The sequence below is a fragment of the Lipophrys pholis genome (assembly GCF_963383615.2).
Source record: "Lipophrys pholis genome assembly, chromosome: 13".
Classification (NCBI taxonomy): domain Eukaryota; kingdom Metazoa; phylum Chordata; class Actinopteri; order Blenniiformes; family Blenniidae; genus Lipophrys; species Lipophrys pholis.
In genome coordinates, this window is record NC_137632.1 from 12,334,772 (window position 1) to 12,351,329 (window position 16,558).

General features: G+C 40.9%; 3 protein-coding genes across 4 annotated transcripts in view; 2 read left to right on the forward strand and 1 right to left on the reverse strand.

Annotated features, from left to right (window-relative positions):
- The first annotated feature begins 1,051 nt into the window (after positions 1-1,051).
- On the forward strand, positions 1,052-6,041 carry cirsr (corepressor of RBPJ and splicing regulator). Its single transcript, XM_080478960.1, has 10 exons — positions 1,052-1,233; positions 1,788-1,882; positions 2,303-2,376; positions 2,492-2,505; positions 2,906-2,958; positions 3,060-3,108; positions 3,387-3,507; positions 4,266-4,372; positions 4,683-4,768; positions 5,049-6,041. The coding sequence occupies exons 1-10, from the start codon at positions 1,162-1,164 to the stop codon at positions 5,725-5,727; spliced, it is 1,350 nt and encodes a 449-aa protein (XP_080335086.1). The 5' UTR covers positions 1,052-1,161; the 3' UTR covers positions 5,728-6,041.
- A 1,587-nt stretch (positions 6,042-7,628) lies between these two features.
- Positions 7,629-10,315, reverse strand: sp9 (sp9 transcription factor). The gene is made up of 2 exons (XM_080477784.1): positions 10,170-10,315; positions 7,629-9,510 (listed from the first exon to the last, which is right to left on the reverse strand). Exons 1-2 carry the CDS (start codon positions 10,188-10,190, stop codon positions 8,212-8,214), a joined length of 1,320 nt encoding a protein of 439 aa, XP_080333910.1. The 5' UTR covers positions 10,191-10,315; the 3' UTR covers positions 7,629-8,211.
- Positions 10,316-10,467: 152 nt separating this feature from the next.
- The window catches only part of LOC308119273 (obg-like ATPase 1), a 43,938-nt gene continuing 37,847 nt past the window's right edge, over positions 10,468-16,558 (forward strand). The window contains exons 1-2 of one of the 2 annotated variants that reach the window (XM_080479167.1): positions 10,468-10,626; positions 13,903-13,994. Coding sequence is in view for 1 of the 2 variants with exons in the window: in XM_080479166.1 (XP_080335292.1) it covers positions 13,783-13,797; positions 13,903-13,994 (107 nt within the window). In the remaining variant the exon portion in view is untranslated. Of the gene's footprint in view, positions 10,627-13,643; positions 13,798-13,902; positions 13,995-16,558 lie in introns of those variants that run through there. The other variant, XM_080479166.1, reaches the window with a different exon arrangement.

Sequence of the window (16,558 nt, forward strand, 5' to 3'; positions counted from 1 at the left end):
ATTTAGGTAATCTGTGTAATCTGTTTATTTTTTTTCTGTACATCATATGTGAGGTTTTAATCTCACCATGTTCATCTTTGGATTTCAGTTTCCTGCCTTGTTTTGCTGGCATTTCACAACATAAATATTATTATTACACTATGATGATTTTAATAACACAAATTCAAAATCTGAAAAAGAATAACTGAAATGCAAATATTAAAGGGGAGAAAACAACAACAGAAACATGTAACAGTGACTTTTTTAGGGTCCAAAACCGAGCAGAGCTGGGCGATGCCCTATTGGAATGCAAGAGATTATTGTTGTTATTGTTGTTGTTGTTTTACTTTCTTCTACTGTGCGAACATGCATTTTTGACACCCTAAACATGCTCAAATCTCTTTAAAACCTTCACCAATTTAAACAATTCAACATTTAAAACGTTCAACTTTTTAACTGTTTTTTAAAAACTTCCTTAAACTCCTTATCTTTTAAACTTTTTTTTAAATATTTTAACTTTTCAAATTGAAGTGGATGGGAAAACCCTTCAACTTTCCTTTAAACTCCTTCAACTTTGAATCACAACAGGTTCCATACTTTCAGCTGAACATCATTTAACTTTTAAAACGTTGCCACATCTGTCCACTATTCAGGTGAAATTGTCAGTCGGAATCTCGCAAGTAGCGAGGACCCGTTCAACGCTGCTTGCAGCTTTGATTTGATCAATGTTGTTCTTGTTCTTGTTCTTGTTCTTGTTCTTGTTCTTGTTCTTGTTCTTGTTCTTGATCTTGATCTTGTTCTTGTTCTTGTTCTTCTTGTTCTTGTTCTTGTTCTTGTTCTTGTTCTTGTTCTTGTTGGACAAGGAGTACTGTACCAGGTAAATTTTGAATCGTAAATCTACCAGTTATTTTATTTTATTTTATTTTATTTTATTTTATTTTATTTTATTTTATTTTATTTTATTTTATTTTATTTTATTTTATTTTATTTTATTTTATTTTATTTTATTTTATTTTGTAACTGTAGTTTCCGGTTTGTCGTACCCGGATATGTTTTATCAACGCGAAACCATCTTCCTGCGGGCCGTGTTGTTTACATCCACAAGAAGCTCCCGGTTTGCGGCTCGGTTATCTAAAAGTAGCCTTGTTTTTCTAACTTAGGTCGCTTCACGGGTGGTCAGTCATGGGGAAGTCGTTTGCAAATTTCATGTGTAAGAAGGATTTTCACCCTGCGTCGAAATCAAACATCAAGAAGGTAAGAATCATTAGCGTGCTAGTTGAAGAGCTAAGCCCCGTTAGCCTTTAGCTCAGTTCACTGAAGTCTTACTACTTCCTGTATAGAATATAGGTTTATATCTGCCAGTGGAAATGGTTTTGCGGCAAAATGAATGTTGAAATTGTGTCATTGCTGGGAATATGTAAGCTATGATGCTTTACTATAAGGAATATTAAGTGATTTAGACAGACTACCAGATTTCCAGTATCTGATTTTAACTCCATATCACGTAATTCAATAAACTCTGGAAACAATTTCATTGTCTCTTAGTTCTGCTTATTTTGATAAACAAAATCCAGACTACTACTATTACCAGTTGTAGTTCTGTCTTAAAAAAAAAAAAGAAGCGTGTTTAATTTAGAGCTGCATCTAACTTGGACGCCCTCCTAATTTTACTTAACTACAACAAATGTCCTCAGATCCTTAAGGAATCGTCACATGTAAAGGAGAAATCGAACAACCCTGTACATATGAGTGTCTGATCCCTGTGGCTGCTCTGTGTGTGAAGCCTGTTTGTGATTCTCTCTTGACAGGTATGGATAGCAGAACAGAAACTAACCTTCGAGAAGAGCAAACAAGAAGACCTGATGCAGGCGTATCTGAAAGAGCAGGACACTTACAACAACAGGTTGGATAATTACACACTGGAATACCGTGCCTCGACTCAGGAAGACCTGGGGCTCTGTTCCATTATCTCTTGAAGACCAGATGTGGTGTTTGTTTGCTTTTCTTTATGGGTTTATTTTTGCTGTGATGTGTCCTGTTTTATAACGTGTGTTACAGTAAATGGAGACTCATTTCATCAGTCAGCGATGGTATCGTCACATTTAGCTCTAAAGCGCGCAGATGTATTTAATCAAAGTGTTGAAGACACATTCACCTCGTCATTCTGCGAATGGGAAAGATTTCATTCAGTCAAACGAGGACAGGACATGAGCCTGTTCAGACATCCAGTAGACTTTGTCCTGGGACCTCCTCCAACTTCACATCTTGTAAACTGTTTGAAAAAAAAAAAACCCATTTATTCTGAAATTGTTTTGTCCTCCAGGCTGTTGATGGGGGATGATCGGGTTAAAAATGGCCTCAATTTCATGTATGAGGCTCCACCTGGAGCATCTAAAGGTAATTAATATGTTACACTGCCAAGAATTGAATGTTAAACAAGACTAATATTCTAACGCTTTCTTTCTTTCTTTCTTTCTTTTTTTCCCTTTCATAACTGCCGTATGTCCTGAAGAGGAAACCAAAGAGGTAAATAACAGAACAGCTCCTCAAATCAGAAACCAGCCTCATAACATCAGAACTGGTGGCCACTGGAAAATCTCCAAAATAAGAAACCCAAACAATTGATCAGTCTTATCGCTCGGTGTTTAACTGCGTCCATCATGGGGGAGAGAAGAGGTTAATTTAATCTTTTATTCTCATGTTACGGTGAAGTCCTGCCTCCAAAATTCAGTTCTTGGCCTTTTCTTTAAACCACCGGAGGCCCAACAGCTGCATGCGTTCCCCGTGGAAGTGAATGGAAGGAGCTTTAACAAACACGCATCCTGACAAGTTTTCTTTGGAGTTCGCTTCACATCCTTCATTCCACCACACAAAGTGTTTACGTTGTTAAATTCATTCTCAAAGTCTCTTTTTTTTTTTCTTTCAGGACGGAGAGGACGAGTACAAGTTTGAGTGGCAAAAGGGGGCTCCTCGAGAAAAGTAATTATTCACATTATTTCAAAATCCAATGAAGGTTGTTTGTTTGTTTTTCCCCAATAACTGACAGAATTCATCTTTCTTTCTTACTTTCTGTCGTGTAGGTACGCTAAGGATGACATGAATATTAGAGATCAGCCCTTTGGAATCCAGGTGTGTACAGAATTTTAGTATTTCTAAAGTATTTGATGTTTCCAGCTGCTCATTAAATTAAAGAAAAACAAAAGTTGTTCTGTGGATGTAATGCTTGCAACACACTTTAGATTTATTAGAACATATAGCGATATAAAAAAAAAATAGATACACACGCTTTCTAAAGTTAGCAGTGAAGCATATTAGGAATAAATCTGTTTAATTTACGAATCAGCATTTCTGTTTTGTCGCTGGTGTTGGGCAACGGTTGATGTAGTTCTTCTTCTGAACGTCTTCAGGTTCGCAACGTGCGCTGCATCAAATGCCATAAATGGGGCCACGTGAACACAGACAGAGAGTGTCCTCTGTACGGACTGTCGGGGATCAATGCCAGCGCTGTGGCCTCAGAGGAAGCTGCAGGTACGCAAGATCGCTGCGGGAAATAGAGAATCTTTTCAATATATTACAGGATTCATGTAAAAATGTCTATATTTTTTTTTTACTGTTGAATTGTTTGCAAGTAGCTCCTCGTGTTAAAATTGGGTTTATTTATATATAAAAAAATAAGTATTTATTTATTGACGGCGACGGTTGTAGAAATGTGCAACTAGAAACAAAAATGGAGTTACAAGAAGACACAAATATGCAGGTTTTCCTTCAACATGTTGTCAGTGGAGAAATAGAAAACCAGGAGCCAGAATATGGAAGTGGTTGGTATTTTCTTTTGGGGGGGGGGGGGGGGTTGTCTGTCACACACTTAGCAACAGGGACAGGTAGCCTGACTTTTAGCTATCAGGGTTCAGCTGAAGCTCCCGGCTCCGGGCTGATTCTGACTCATGCAATCAGGGAGTTGAGTAGTAAAGTAATAATGTTTACCCTGGGAGAGTCCAGTCTGTGGTGTTGATGGTGGAGTGCTGTAATGGTCCCCGTCCCTGTTCTCCCCCCCCCCCCCCCTGTGCTGGGAGGGAAAAAAAATGTAATTATTGTGTATTCTGATTCCTCTAACTGCTGCTTTGGCAGAGAATGATATTGTATGATTTGCTCAGCCGGATGTGGAGTGAGTTGATTTGATGTCCCATTCTGTTAACAAAGCCGCCCCTGAAATTCCCACTGTGGAGATAGTGGATGGTATGGGCTCAACATCAATGGGACTCTGAAGCTGTGATTTGTGCCAACAGGTCCGTCGATGCACCCCTCCGAGTTAATGGCGGAGATGCGAAACAGTGGGTTTGCCCTGAAAAGATGTGTCCTTGGTAGGAATTCCACTGTTTGTGATCCATCGCAGGTAATTGTCTGCCTCACACTGTCATCTCCGTGCACGTCGGACAGTATAGCGACACACGCTCGCTATACCCTTGAGACAGAACACCAAGTGCAGCTTTTGCTCTCGTCTTCCCACTACATACATACATTTACACCAAAGTAGGCGCGTGTATTCGCAACTCAAATCAAGAGAATTTATTTATTTATTTTTTTTCTTAATGTTATTTTTGTTAAATGTGTTCAGCTGTCATCAGATATAGATTTACTGTTGAGAATCCTATTTTTTCCAGGCGTCGCTATTTTCAGCCGTATGTGCTGCGTGTTGTTTGCAGGATTACGTCGCCAGTGAAGAAGAAGAAGATCCCGAAGTGGAGTTTCTGAAGTCACTGAGCACCAAACAGAAACAGAAACTCCTCAGGTACAAATGACCCACACCTTCCTCTCTTTTAAATATTAAAGTATTAAAAAACAAAGAGGTTTTTAATATTTACATTAACGTAAATTAAATATTTATTTCACATAATTTGTCATGAAATTCATTGCCGTCCAATGTTTGTAATCTAATATAGCATTTTATTCAACTGGATATATGTCTTGCTATTTTATTTATATTCAAGACTGATGAAAGTCTGTTGGACTCGTGGAAATGATAATATTGTGAGTTTGTGATGACGGTAAATCGCACGCTTGCGTTGCAGGAAGCTCGATCGGTTAGATAAGCACAAGGCCAAGAAGAAGAAGAGCAAAAAGCAGAAGAAGAAAAGCAAAAGGAAACACAGGAAAAAGCCTGAAAGCAGTGACAGCTCCAGTGACTCCTCCAGCAGCAGCAGCAGCAGTGACAGTGACAGCGGCTCCGACTCAGACAGCCGGAGCAAGTCCAAGAGCCGAAAAGAAAAGGGGAAGAAGAAAAGAGATTCCTGTCGGGATAACGGCTCCGATAGAGAGCGGAGAGTCAAGAGTCAGAGAAGGGCCTCGTCTCACAGGAGCAGGTCACCGAGCCCTCGCGCCGCACACAAACCACCTAAAGAGTCGGGAGATTACAGGCAGACGAGGGCGGAGAGGGGACGGAGCAGCCCGGAGAGGAAGACCCCGCCGCGGGGAGGTCAAGAGAGAAAGAGGCACAGCAGCAGGGACCGACACAGGCCGAGCGGCTCCAAGTCCGCCGTGGACAGAAGCAGGAGCCGCGAGAGGGACGGGGAGGACCGAGGTAAAGATGGACGTCGCAGCAGAGACGGGGAGAGGAACAGAAGCGGCGCCGAAGGGAAGAGGGGCAGAACAGCAGATGGGAGGAGTAGAAGCAGAGAAAGGAGGAAAGAAAGGGAGGGCAGGGGAAGGAGCAGGAGTCGGAGTCGAGACGGAGCCAAAAGAAGACACTGATTTCTGTTTCCTCCGAGCAAAACAGTGAAAGTCTGGCGCATGTTGACAAAAAAAAAACAAATAGTAGAAGTTGTGTGTCGGTCTCGTTTTCCTCCAGCAGAGGGAAGCAAGTGACAGAAGATGTGCGGATGCGGCTCCGCTCCCGAGGCTGTTTGCGGGGTGAACCGCTCAAATTGATTGATTACAGGAGGAATCAATTTGCATCTGATCTGGCGAATGTAAAATATTTGCGCAATTTTATCGGTCAACATAAAGTCAGAGTGGTGTAGCCACGGGTTAGATCTTATTTTCACTGCATATTTTAAAGGGGGAAACCGAGATTGTTTTGTTGATATGGCTCAAATCCCTGAGTTTTTGTTTTCTTATTTTAAATTCAAACATTTTGGTTTAATGTCGCCCTGTATTAAATTCGTGTCACCACAGATTCAGTTGAAATAAATGTGTCCGCTGACTGTCAACTCGTTTGCTATTTTTGTTCTTTATTCTCTGGACACCTGCTGGATTTATTATACTAACAGGAATATGCGTGTTTTTTTTACTGACCTCAGAATCGTTGCAGATTTGATTTAGGCCTTAAATTAGGTATTCTTTAATAACGTTTTCATAAAGTAAGAACATTCATTTTCGTTCAATTTTTATTTTTTTTTACGTGAGGATTCAGTCTGAGAAACAAAAGCAAACATGGGACGCATAAAGAAGAAACAACTGCGTTTATAAAACTTGCCATTTGCTTTTCTATTTATAAAATATGTCATAGAATAAATATATAAGACTAAAATTCACATTTTTTTCTTATTTTTCACGGGAATATTTTGTTTTTTAAAGTCAAACTCAATTTAAGAACAAGTGTCATTAAAACATGGAGCAGTACTGTTTTAAAATATATATTTAGCATTTTTTTCTGAGGGTTTAGCTTTTTCACTTCTTTTTTTTTTTTTCTTTTAATTTAAATCGCAAATCTAATTGTTTTTCGGTGGTTTCTTTTTAAAGCCGCTGTTTCACAAGGGGAAATGAAAATAATTTTCCCTCGATTGCCTTCTGGTCAATTTAACATCCTCTTTCAAAAAAAAAAAAAAAAGAAAGAAAGAAAAGAAAACCAGGGTGTCTGGATGAGATGCTTTTCCATGTTCCCATCCTGGATCCAGGCTGTAATTATTCCCGGGCTTTCTCTTTGAGCGATCGGACGCTGCACTGGGTAAGCACAAAGAAGTCAGAGAGCATCCTTGAACCCTTTCAATACGGGGCCACTGATATTCAAATAACACGCAGGCACCATTTGACTGCGTCGTGCGAAGAGCATTTTAAATTCAACATTTGCATTTGACTCTTTGCCCCTTTTCTCTTTCTAAAGTTTAAAAAACTGTTCCCAGAACATCTATGTGGCTCCTGGCAAGGATAAGAAAAAAAAAAAATAAAGAAAGAAGAAGAAGAAGCCATATCCTTATCCTTGGTCCATCGATTGGTATGCAAATTAAAGCAGTTAATTTGGACAATTAGAATAAATATTCGGGGACCTTTGTCAGCGAAGCCCCTCGGAAACCCCCGATAAAGTGAAACTGAACAAAAGATGTCTCGGCGATTAATTAGATATTTGATAAGACACGAATCCCTAATCGCAAATACAAGACACATGGGGCTGCGATGTGCTCCAAGTCATAATTAATACCATTTAACAAGATTTTCATTTGGCCATGAAATGTCTTTTCCGGGGCATTAAGCATCGATTTATTCCATAGGGGAAATAGTGGAAGTCAAGGTATTGTAGGTTATTTTAAGAAAAAGAAAAATCCCACCAGCAACATACAGTGAGTGATTTCTTTTTTTTTTTTTTTTTAACAAAATAAATCAGAAATAAATACTAACAAATAAATATAAAATCTACATCACACAATTACAGCCTTTTTTGAGATGTTTTAATTACGATAAAATGAAAGTCTTATACGTGTGACTTTATACAGGTAAACATTTATATATAGATTTTTTTTTTTTTTTTAGCAAAGAAATAAAATGGTTAACCAAAGGTTAAAAAAAAGCTGTGTACATACATATCCACAAAGTGCGTCCAAAGTAAACTCCCTGATTTCCAGGATTACCAACACGAATAAAACAATCAGAGCCGAACATTTACATGAAAATAACACAGAGTTTAGTGGTCAATATACAAGATGGAACTCACATTGTCCAACCAAAAGTTCAACAGGTTTTCGCGCATTTCTTTTTCAAGTTGTCCCTAAAAATGTTCCCGAAAGGCCTTACACTGTAAATCACTCTTTTCTTTAAATGAATTTACGAATGACATACTCGTCACGCCCGTGGAGAATTGCTGTTTTTTGTTGTTTTTTTTCCCATGATGCAATCGCTTTCTGTAAATATTTTCTCCTTGTATTGTCTGTCAGAGAGGACCCGTTTTCATCGCTGTGCAGTTTATTATTTTTTTTTAATTCATTTAATTTTTTTTGGAGCGTATAGTTTTGATTTGCAGCCTCACGGCTCATCGTGGGGAGACGGATCCTTAACAGTGATTCTGGGGTTCACACCCTCCAAAATAAGTTCAGGGGACTCGGACCGCGGGGTCTCCAGGTTACTGGTGTCGGTGTCACTGTCGCTGCCCTTTTTGCCTCCGCCGCCCGCCGTGTGCGTTTTGATGTGCTTGCTCAAATGGTCACTGCGCATGAAGCGCTTGTTGCACACCGGGCACGCGAACCGTTTCTCGCCGGTGTGGGTGCGAAGGTGTCTCTGCAGCTCGTCGGACCGAGTGAACCTTTTGCCACAGAAAAGCCAGTTGCAGACAAAAGGCCGCTCGCCGGTGTGCCACCTCAAGTGCGCCTTGAGGTGCGAGGTCTTCCCGTACACCTTCCCGCAGCCCGGGATGTGGCAGCTGTGCAGTCCTTTCCTCCGCAGGCTGGCCCCGGCGGGGCCCAGCCGCTCGGCCTCCTGGCAGTTCGGACAGTCACACGTCGCCCTGCCGGAGTACCGCCGGGACGACCGAGACGAGCTACTAATTCCTGAACTGCCCCCCGAAATCATGGCGTTGGCGGCAGAAGCGTCTGTGTAGGTGGGGATGACGGTTTTGAAGCCGTCCTGCGTTAACAGGTGCTGGCTGGTGGAGAGGAGGTGGGACGCGGAGGGGCTGATCCCGGTGGAGCTGAACGCCGAGTGGGTCAGAGAGGAGAAGTCCGGGTTGTAGCCACTCAGCTGGGAGTGGATCGCCTGCGGCGTCCCGGAGTGCAGCGAGGTCTGGAGGGAGCCTGCGGGATTCTGGACGTCGAGCCACGACCCCGGGTTGGTGTGGACGTCCCACCACGAGGACGCGCCGTTGGCGACATCGCCGGAGATGGTGGAGTGGAAACCAGACTTGTACCACGACTCGTACGGGTGCGCCATGCCCACCCGCGGGTACAGAGTCTCTGCTGACGTGTGGACTTTGGAGATAAAAGCCGACTGTCCCGACTCCTGCGTCGTGACGCTCGCAGAGTTGGAAAACAGACCGCTGTACTCTGTGGAAAAGGCAGACGACGTCGGGGAGGTGGAGGCTAAGCAAAACGCGCTGTTGCCCGTGCCACTGGTCGGTGTTAGTCCTGTCGAAGCGCGGCTTGTCGCTACTGTGAAACCTGGCAGACTGGATCCTAAGTTGCAGCTGGAGGAGGATCTTTTCCACGGATGAAATCCACCCTTCGAGAAAGCGCTGGAGTCGGGTAAAGTTGTGAGAGGACTGGTGTTGCCGATTTTGTTGCAGGTTGCAGCCAGCATAGCTAGAGGTGTAGTTCCAAAACGTGGTTCTTCCTGGAGGAATAGAAAAACAAACAAGCACAAAAAGTTGGACTTTAGACGTTAAACTGCTTCACAAAGCACGGCCTCGACCACATCAATTCAATTCTCTAGACTTACTTTACAATTCCACAGCGACTACGGTCTGTGAAATATATATCCAAAAAGTGTAGTGTTTGTTTATAAAGTGAGTATTAAAATGAAGCCTGACGCGTGTCCCGATGTCTCCCCGCCCTTGAGAGCCCCTGCCATGCATATTTATGCCGAAGCCTAACAATGGGTCATTCACTGGAATCAGGTGTATGAGCAGGCATTCAGAAATATCCAGATTTCCATGATCGAGTTTGAAAAATCATGAAGTCAGTCATTAACAATGACATGACTTTTTTTTTTGTTTTTAATAACTCACTGGACTAGTATAAAATGCTGCATCCAAAACAAAGTTTGAAGAGCTCCTGAGTGAGAGCAACACTCTTTGTCCCAGAGTCAATTATTTTAACAACAAACTACTGGAAAAATTTCAGCAACTTAACAATACACAGCAGTGCATCGTTTCACATACGGAAACTAATTCACTTTTATAAAGCTGCAGAACCATTTAGTTCCAGAAGAAAGGCAACGACAATAACTTTACGCGCAACTTTTTTTGTGCGTAAAAACAAAATCCAACTCACCCCAAGTATTGACGTAGCCATATCCAGGGTCTGTTCTGTGAGGAGAGTGTTTGTGATTTCAGTGCTGTATGGCTCCAATTTGAATCCGCTTTACCGTGTGGACGCGGGTCACACGGGTTCTCTCTTGGCTCGCAGCTCCCAACACTACCTAGTTGTAGTTCGCGTGTTCTTTGAAGTACAGCTGGCGAGGACGCGCAGCCAATCCGACGTCTGCATCCGTGTCTGGGGTCTGAAGTCAGCCAATGAGGGAATCGACCGCAGACAGAAACAGCAAAAACCCCGCCGTCAATCATCTGTTGTGCAGCCTCTGCTCAGACTGTCATACAAGACACGATTTGGTGTTTTTTATTTTTATATTTTTTTTTAAATGGAAACACTTATTTTTATGTATTCTCACACGAAGACTCAATGTTTCATGTCATTGCAGAATTGAGCTCACACGTCGTTTCCACAAGAGGTAAGCTTTTTAATGATTTTACGGATTGTGAGGACACTTGTTAGTGTGATTTCTAATATTCAGATCATGAGCGACACGTCAACGAGAGAGTGGATTTAAACACGGCGTAACAGTGCGAGAGGTAACTTGGAAACGACTTTATCATAAAGAAGCGGCGTTGCTCGCTGCCGTGTTGGCAACATGGCACAATTAACGCAGTGAGAAACAATCGGTCTTATAGGCTGTATCCAACATTTTCTTTTTTTTTCTTTTTATTTGTTTACAATTGTAAAAAAATTGAGACGCATTCAGTTTAGCGAGAAACAGGACTGACAGCAGTCATTTCTCTGGAATTCTCCAAGTTACACTATTTATCGTCTGATCCGAGTCGCTGCTTGTGTGAAGAAAAAACAATGTATTTGGATTTTGTTCTGTCAGCCCACTGTTAAACCCCCCCAAAGCAAAACAAAAACTTCCAACCAAAACATGCGCGCATCTGTGGTCACGCGTGTGGACGTGTTTGCGCGCAACCGTGCCCCACGCGTCCCCCCCCCCCCCCCCCCCCCCCATTCCTTGTTGGGGGGGGGGGGGGGGGGGGGGTTGCAGGTGAGGGGTTAATTAAAAATGACAGCTCGCTTTATCGGCGCATGTAGCTGATCTTTAAAAAAAAAAAAAAAAAAGACAAATATGTTGTTTATAAAGTTTCCGCACCCTGCGGACACCTGCTGTAAGGCCGCCACGCGAGCCAATTAAAGCTGATTTTATCAAGAGGCAAAAAGCCTGTCCTGTCGCCGAGGGATCACGTTTAACGCCAATCTAATCAGGCATTCAGTTAAACTGTGGACACAGAGGAAGATGCCGTCGTTCACCAATTTTCCTAAACTCGACATTCTTATATAAACATATATGTATATATATATTCTCCCTCTGAATACAATTCAATAAAGCCCGAATATTTCATAGCTTGTTAAAACGCTCAGGGATAATTGCATAATGTAAAATTGACCTGCTCTTATGTGATTCATCATCCCTCTAAAAGTTAAAGCAATTTTCCAGAGAAAGGCTTGACCGAAAGATGTGCATTACAGTATTCAAAACGGGCGAATAATGCTCTATTATGGAGTGTGAATGCTGCCAGTAAACACTGGCGCAATTTGTTCAAATACTCCCTTTTTTTTGCTTTAAAACCCCACCTTTTGAAGGGTGAATAAAAATCAGTCTCATCAAACACTGAGCGCTGCCAAGAAAATTGAATCATTTTTGCAATCATGACAATTTGGCAGAGTGTTGTTAACAGTATTAAAAGTCTATTCTACATAAGCAGAGGTGATTGTTGCTAAAGAAGGTAAATTAATTCCAGCGTCAAATAATATTTGATGCACACTGCGAGTGTCTCTATTTGATTTAATTCCCTGCTATAGCACGCAGTAAAAATGTTTTCACCCATAAAATGTTTTTGGATGATTATTCAATAATGGACACACTTTCATATTTTCTAAGTTAAATTATAACGAGTTCATTTTCTTTACAGCTGATTATTTGTGTTATATTATATGTTAATGACGAGCAGTGTTCCCGTTCAAATAACTTTAATGACCCATCTAATCCTCACAAAAATATCCTCTTGGGTAACATAATCCTCATGCACCGATGGCTACTTATTTGTTTTAATTTATCTCTGAAAGATATTTGTTGTATTTGCCAGGAGAAACAAAATGAGTGATTTGGGGGTGTGTGTGTGTGTGTGTGTGTGTGTGTGTGTGTGTGTGTGTGTGTGTGTGTGTGTGTGTGTGTGTGTGTGTGTGTGTGTGTGTGTGTGTGTGAGGATGTGTATTTGACAGAAGAGGGGTGAACATAATCTCGCCTTGTCATTCAAGTGAAAATTTTGAGTTGAATCTGTAATTCTGGACTCTATTCATGAGCACTTCTCTGTGGCAATTAGGAGCCTATTACAAGCCATTAGATTGATCAATGTACCTTAAACAATGGGAATGATTTATTTGGTCGAACAAAACGCTCTGCATCTATTGTGATGAGTCTAAGTGGGGGTGCATCTATCAACAAAAGATAAATGATTAATTCAAACCTATTCATTTAAATTCTTTTTACAAAGCCGGCCTCTCTTGCCTCAAATCCAGATTATTAGAGCCTCATTTTCTGCATGTTAAACTACACAGGCCGTTGGATTGGGCAATGGTTTTTGGTTGTGCCCCTGTGTGCTTTAATTTGTATTTCTGCAGAGGGAACTTTATTTGAGGATGTTTAACTAATTGTTGTAATTTTGCGTGCTCATGTGTCCACACCTGTTTCTCTCTGAGGGAGCTGGGGTGAACTGTGAGTCAAAAGGTGTTTTACTTTATACTGATATGTACATTGAAAATAAATCTGATCCCATTTGTGTCACATCAGGTCTGTGGAGTCTCAATTAATAGAAAGGTGAGCAAGGGTACGTAGTAAAGATGCTTCACCGGAATATGTCTTTATTTTGTCCTGTCAAAGATTTCCCACCGTTACTTTCTATATTGTACTTATTGGTAGAAAGCTAAAGATATTTGTCTGTATTGCCAGGCCTGCATTTCTTTCCCCACACGCCACAGCTTAGAGTTATTATGTCGCACATTAAGCTTTCCAACTTATTCACATTTGAGTGCCATGTAAACAGAGCTCACACTATAGGATCAACACGCATAACTGAAACAAACCATTTGTCTATTCGGTTTTATCGCTGCAGGAAATCAATAAGCTATGAAATGAGAAGACATGGCAAAATTGCTCCGACCTGTCAGCACTGAGGCACAACTTCTGAATGTCTTCAGGGAAATGCCGAGACTGATCTCTCGGATATTGATAGAAAGAAAGACAATCCCATCAAGGACAAAGTATATTTTTAATGACAATTCCTGGAGTATATGTGGGGAAACCCAACAGGAGCTCACCAACGTCCATCAATATTATCATCGGCTAAATTTGGAGCTGCAGGTCAGCTTGCCAGCTCACAGTGTCAACTTTCATTTCCACAAGGCTGCATGTTCTATTTTGAGCCGAGGGAGTGAGCAAGTTAAAGCTCAGTCCACTGCCTGCATGTGAGGACTGGCGCTTTGCACATTTTCTGTCAATGAAATTGTTTTTGGATTCGATAAGCGGTTGGGGAACTCATTGAAAACTTTAGTGTGAGAAATGGCTCCAAAAAAGGTGTGTTTTTGTTGTGTAATAGATCTTTTTTTTTTCCACAAAGAGCATGCATTGTAGGTTATGTAATGGCAGTTGCTCTTTTTGACTGTACACATTTCCACACAGGGAAAGGGAGGTGATGTCCTAAAGCCACTGCCACTAATTGGAAGATTTGGGACTTCACTGAAAATAGGAGTCGTTGGCCTGCCCAATGTTGGGTAAGTAAACTTCTGTTTTATTTTTGTGGACACTCCAGACTTCTCTCCGCATTTTCAGAACGCGTGTCCTGTCTGCTTTAAAAGTGTATCTGCAATCACTGACGTATATAAACGTATAAAAGGCAGGATATAAAGCAAGTGTATGTCAAAAGAGCAGACATTCAATTCATGATGCAGGAAATTGTTGACTTTGTTTGAAGGTCCTCCGTATTCATATTCTGCGCCCCAATTTATATAATCTACATGATTGGAATGTATATTCCAGCTTCACAATATTTATGCTGCTTTCAGTGACTGCGTGTGGAAAATGTGTGTCTCGCGACAAGTGTGGGCTCTCGATTCTAAAGCCATGCGTGGCCCCAGTAGCCAGGGATCATATCTCACAAGTGCTCTTCAACTTATGTCTTCCCTTACATGTCTCCCAACTTTTTAAATGGCAGTGTGTGAACGACTAATCTTTTTATTTAATAATTTTTTTTTTAGAAGAACAGCTTCAGACTCTCCTGTTTTCTTTTTCTGTTTAAAGTGTCACAGCAGAAAAGTGTTAGGATTGTGGGTGAGCCTGTGACATTAAAGAGCATTGAAAATGATTGAAGCAGCTTTTCTTCTTGGTTTGAGTCTATTGGATATGAGTTTTTATTATTGTTGCGCCATTATCTTTTAATTAGAGAAAATAGAAGCTTAATCCTGTGACTTCTTCATGAGGGTGTACCACTATATCAAGATTTGAATGAAACTACACGCTAGCGTGTGAATATTAATGTATACTCTTTATACTGTTTACTACTGATGGAAAAAAACAAAACATTGTTAACCCCTTAGTATTGTACACATAAGACTAGTGCAAGTGACGGCATGTCTAATTTCTAACATATGTTCATTCGTTTAATAAATTATCTTGAAGGCCCATTTGTGCAAATAATACATAGAGTCCAAAATCCACTCAGAAATATATCTAGTTAAAGGAATTTTCAGGCAAGAAATACTGAAATATGTTTAATTTTAGTCACTTTAAAGCCTTTCAATTAATTCTGTTGCATGTAAATGGGAAGATTAAAGTGTGTATCCACACTCACTTTATAGGGTTTGAAGTCTAGAAACACATTTTATTCACACTTTGGGGTTGAAATGTTCAATTTTTAAATATTTCAACGAGTGTCCTAAAGCGTTCAAAGAATGAATGCATTAACAAACTATTGTTTTGAATATCCACTTATCACTCATCATAACACACACGTGTCAAAGGTCAGGGCACACTGGACTACTCTGTGGGCAAATCACAGGTAAAAGAAAAAAAAAAAAAGAATTACATACACTTATACTAACACATTTGTATCTCGGGCAATTTGTAAGTTAAGAGGTTGACATATTGTTTGTATGTCAGACCGGGTCCATTTTGTCAGCGTCTACCAAGACCTTCAGCAACATCTGTGCCATCGAGTAATCACTGAGCTGACCCCGAGTGACTCCGTTCAGCCCCCACTGAGACACAGGAAGGGCTCCAGTGACGCTCGTCCACTCTTCAGATGACAGATTCTCATCGAGCAGGACTACAAAACATTTCCTACACCTGAAGAATATTCAAGGAAGAAATTTGCTGCTTCTAGTGAGATATTATCCAGATTCTTTATATATATATATTTTTCAAATAGAAGTCACAGCCTGTTTCAGTGAAGCTGTAGAAATTCAGATGTGTATATATTTACTGTTTGTTGGTAGTGGAGGAAAATACTTGCAGTTTTCCAGCAGACGTGTGTTCACATGTCGTGTGTACTGGCATTTGTTTTGTCAGGTTTTAGAGATTATTGCACAGAAATCCAACCCTCTGGTGTCCACTGATTTCCTTTCTTGCCACAGCGAAACCACAATTTCTTCCTGGGATAAGAAGTAGAACTGACTGAGGTTGCGGCCTGCCACACCACATTTGTGTCAAAGTACAACTTGTCAACCCTCCTATGGTTTCTTCATGAATGAACTATGCTCAGATGCCAGCCAGCTGTTAACTGGGCGTAACTGACCATTCTTCACACATGGGGAAACTTGAGAGCATGATTCAGCCAACCTTTCAGCTATTTCTACTTAGACCAGCACATGTGCTCAATGTTTACTGCCATTCTGCTGCTCAGGAAAACTTTTTATTCTCATCAACTTAATCCTGTGCGATGGCTCATTGTATGCTATATGCTATTTATATGCCCCCAAAACTACCCACCTTCAAAACCACTCCAGCCAATGTTTAAAACATAACCCACCACACAACAATTATTGTGTTTTGTGATTGTTATTATATATATTTCTAAGAATCTTTGCTTTTCTAATATAAAGAGTCTCATGTTCGTGCATCTCTTCTCATGTATGAAGTGGATTAAATGTGTGTTCAGAGTGAACATCAGTCAAACATCATGACAGTAAATTAAGCAGCATTTCCATGGGGATGACAGAAGTAATTAGGATTATTACGACATTCAAGCAGAAACCCAATGTGAGCTTACTTTTTCATGCTGGCAATCGGAGGAGTTGAGAGTCATTGTTACTCATAGGTATTGTTTTCAACTCAAACTTCA

What these genes read in the sequence shown, in the direction of transcription:
- sp9 (XM_080477784.1), bottom strand. Translation starts at nt 10,190, where the DNA reads ATGGCTACGTCAATACTTGGG. An exon ending in TGGCTACGTCAATACTTGGG is followed by an intron (nt 9,511 to 10,169) that starts GTGAGTTGGATT and finishes CTATTCCTCCAG; the next exon opens with GAAGAACCACGTTTTGGAAC.
- cirsr (XM_080478960.1), top strand. Translation starts at nt 1,162, where the DNA reads ATGGGGAAGTCGTTTGCAAATTTCATGTGTAAGAAGGATTTTCACCCT. An exon ending in CGAAATCAAACATCAAGAAG is followed by an intron (nt 1,234 to 1,787) that starts GTAAGAATCATT and finishes CTCTCTTGACAG; the next exon opens with GTATGGATAGCAGAACAGAA. An exon ending in AAGGGGGCTCCTCGAGAAAA is followed by an intron (nt 2,959 to 3,059) that starts GTAATTATTCAC and finishes TCTGTCGTGTAG; the next exon opens with GTACGCTAAGGATGACATGA.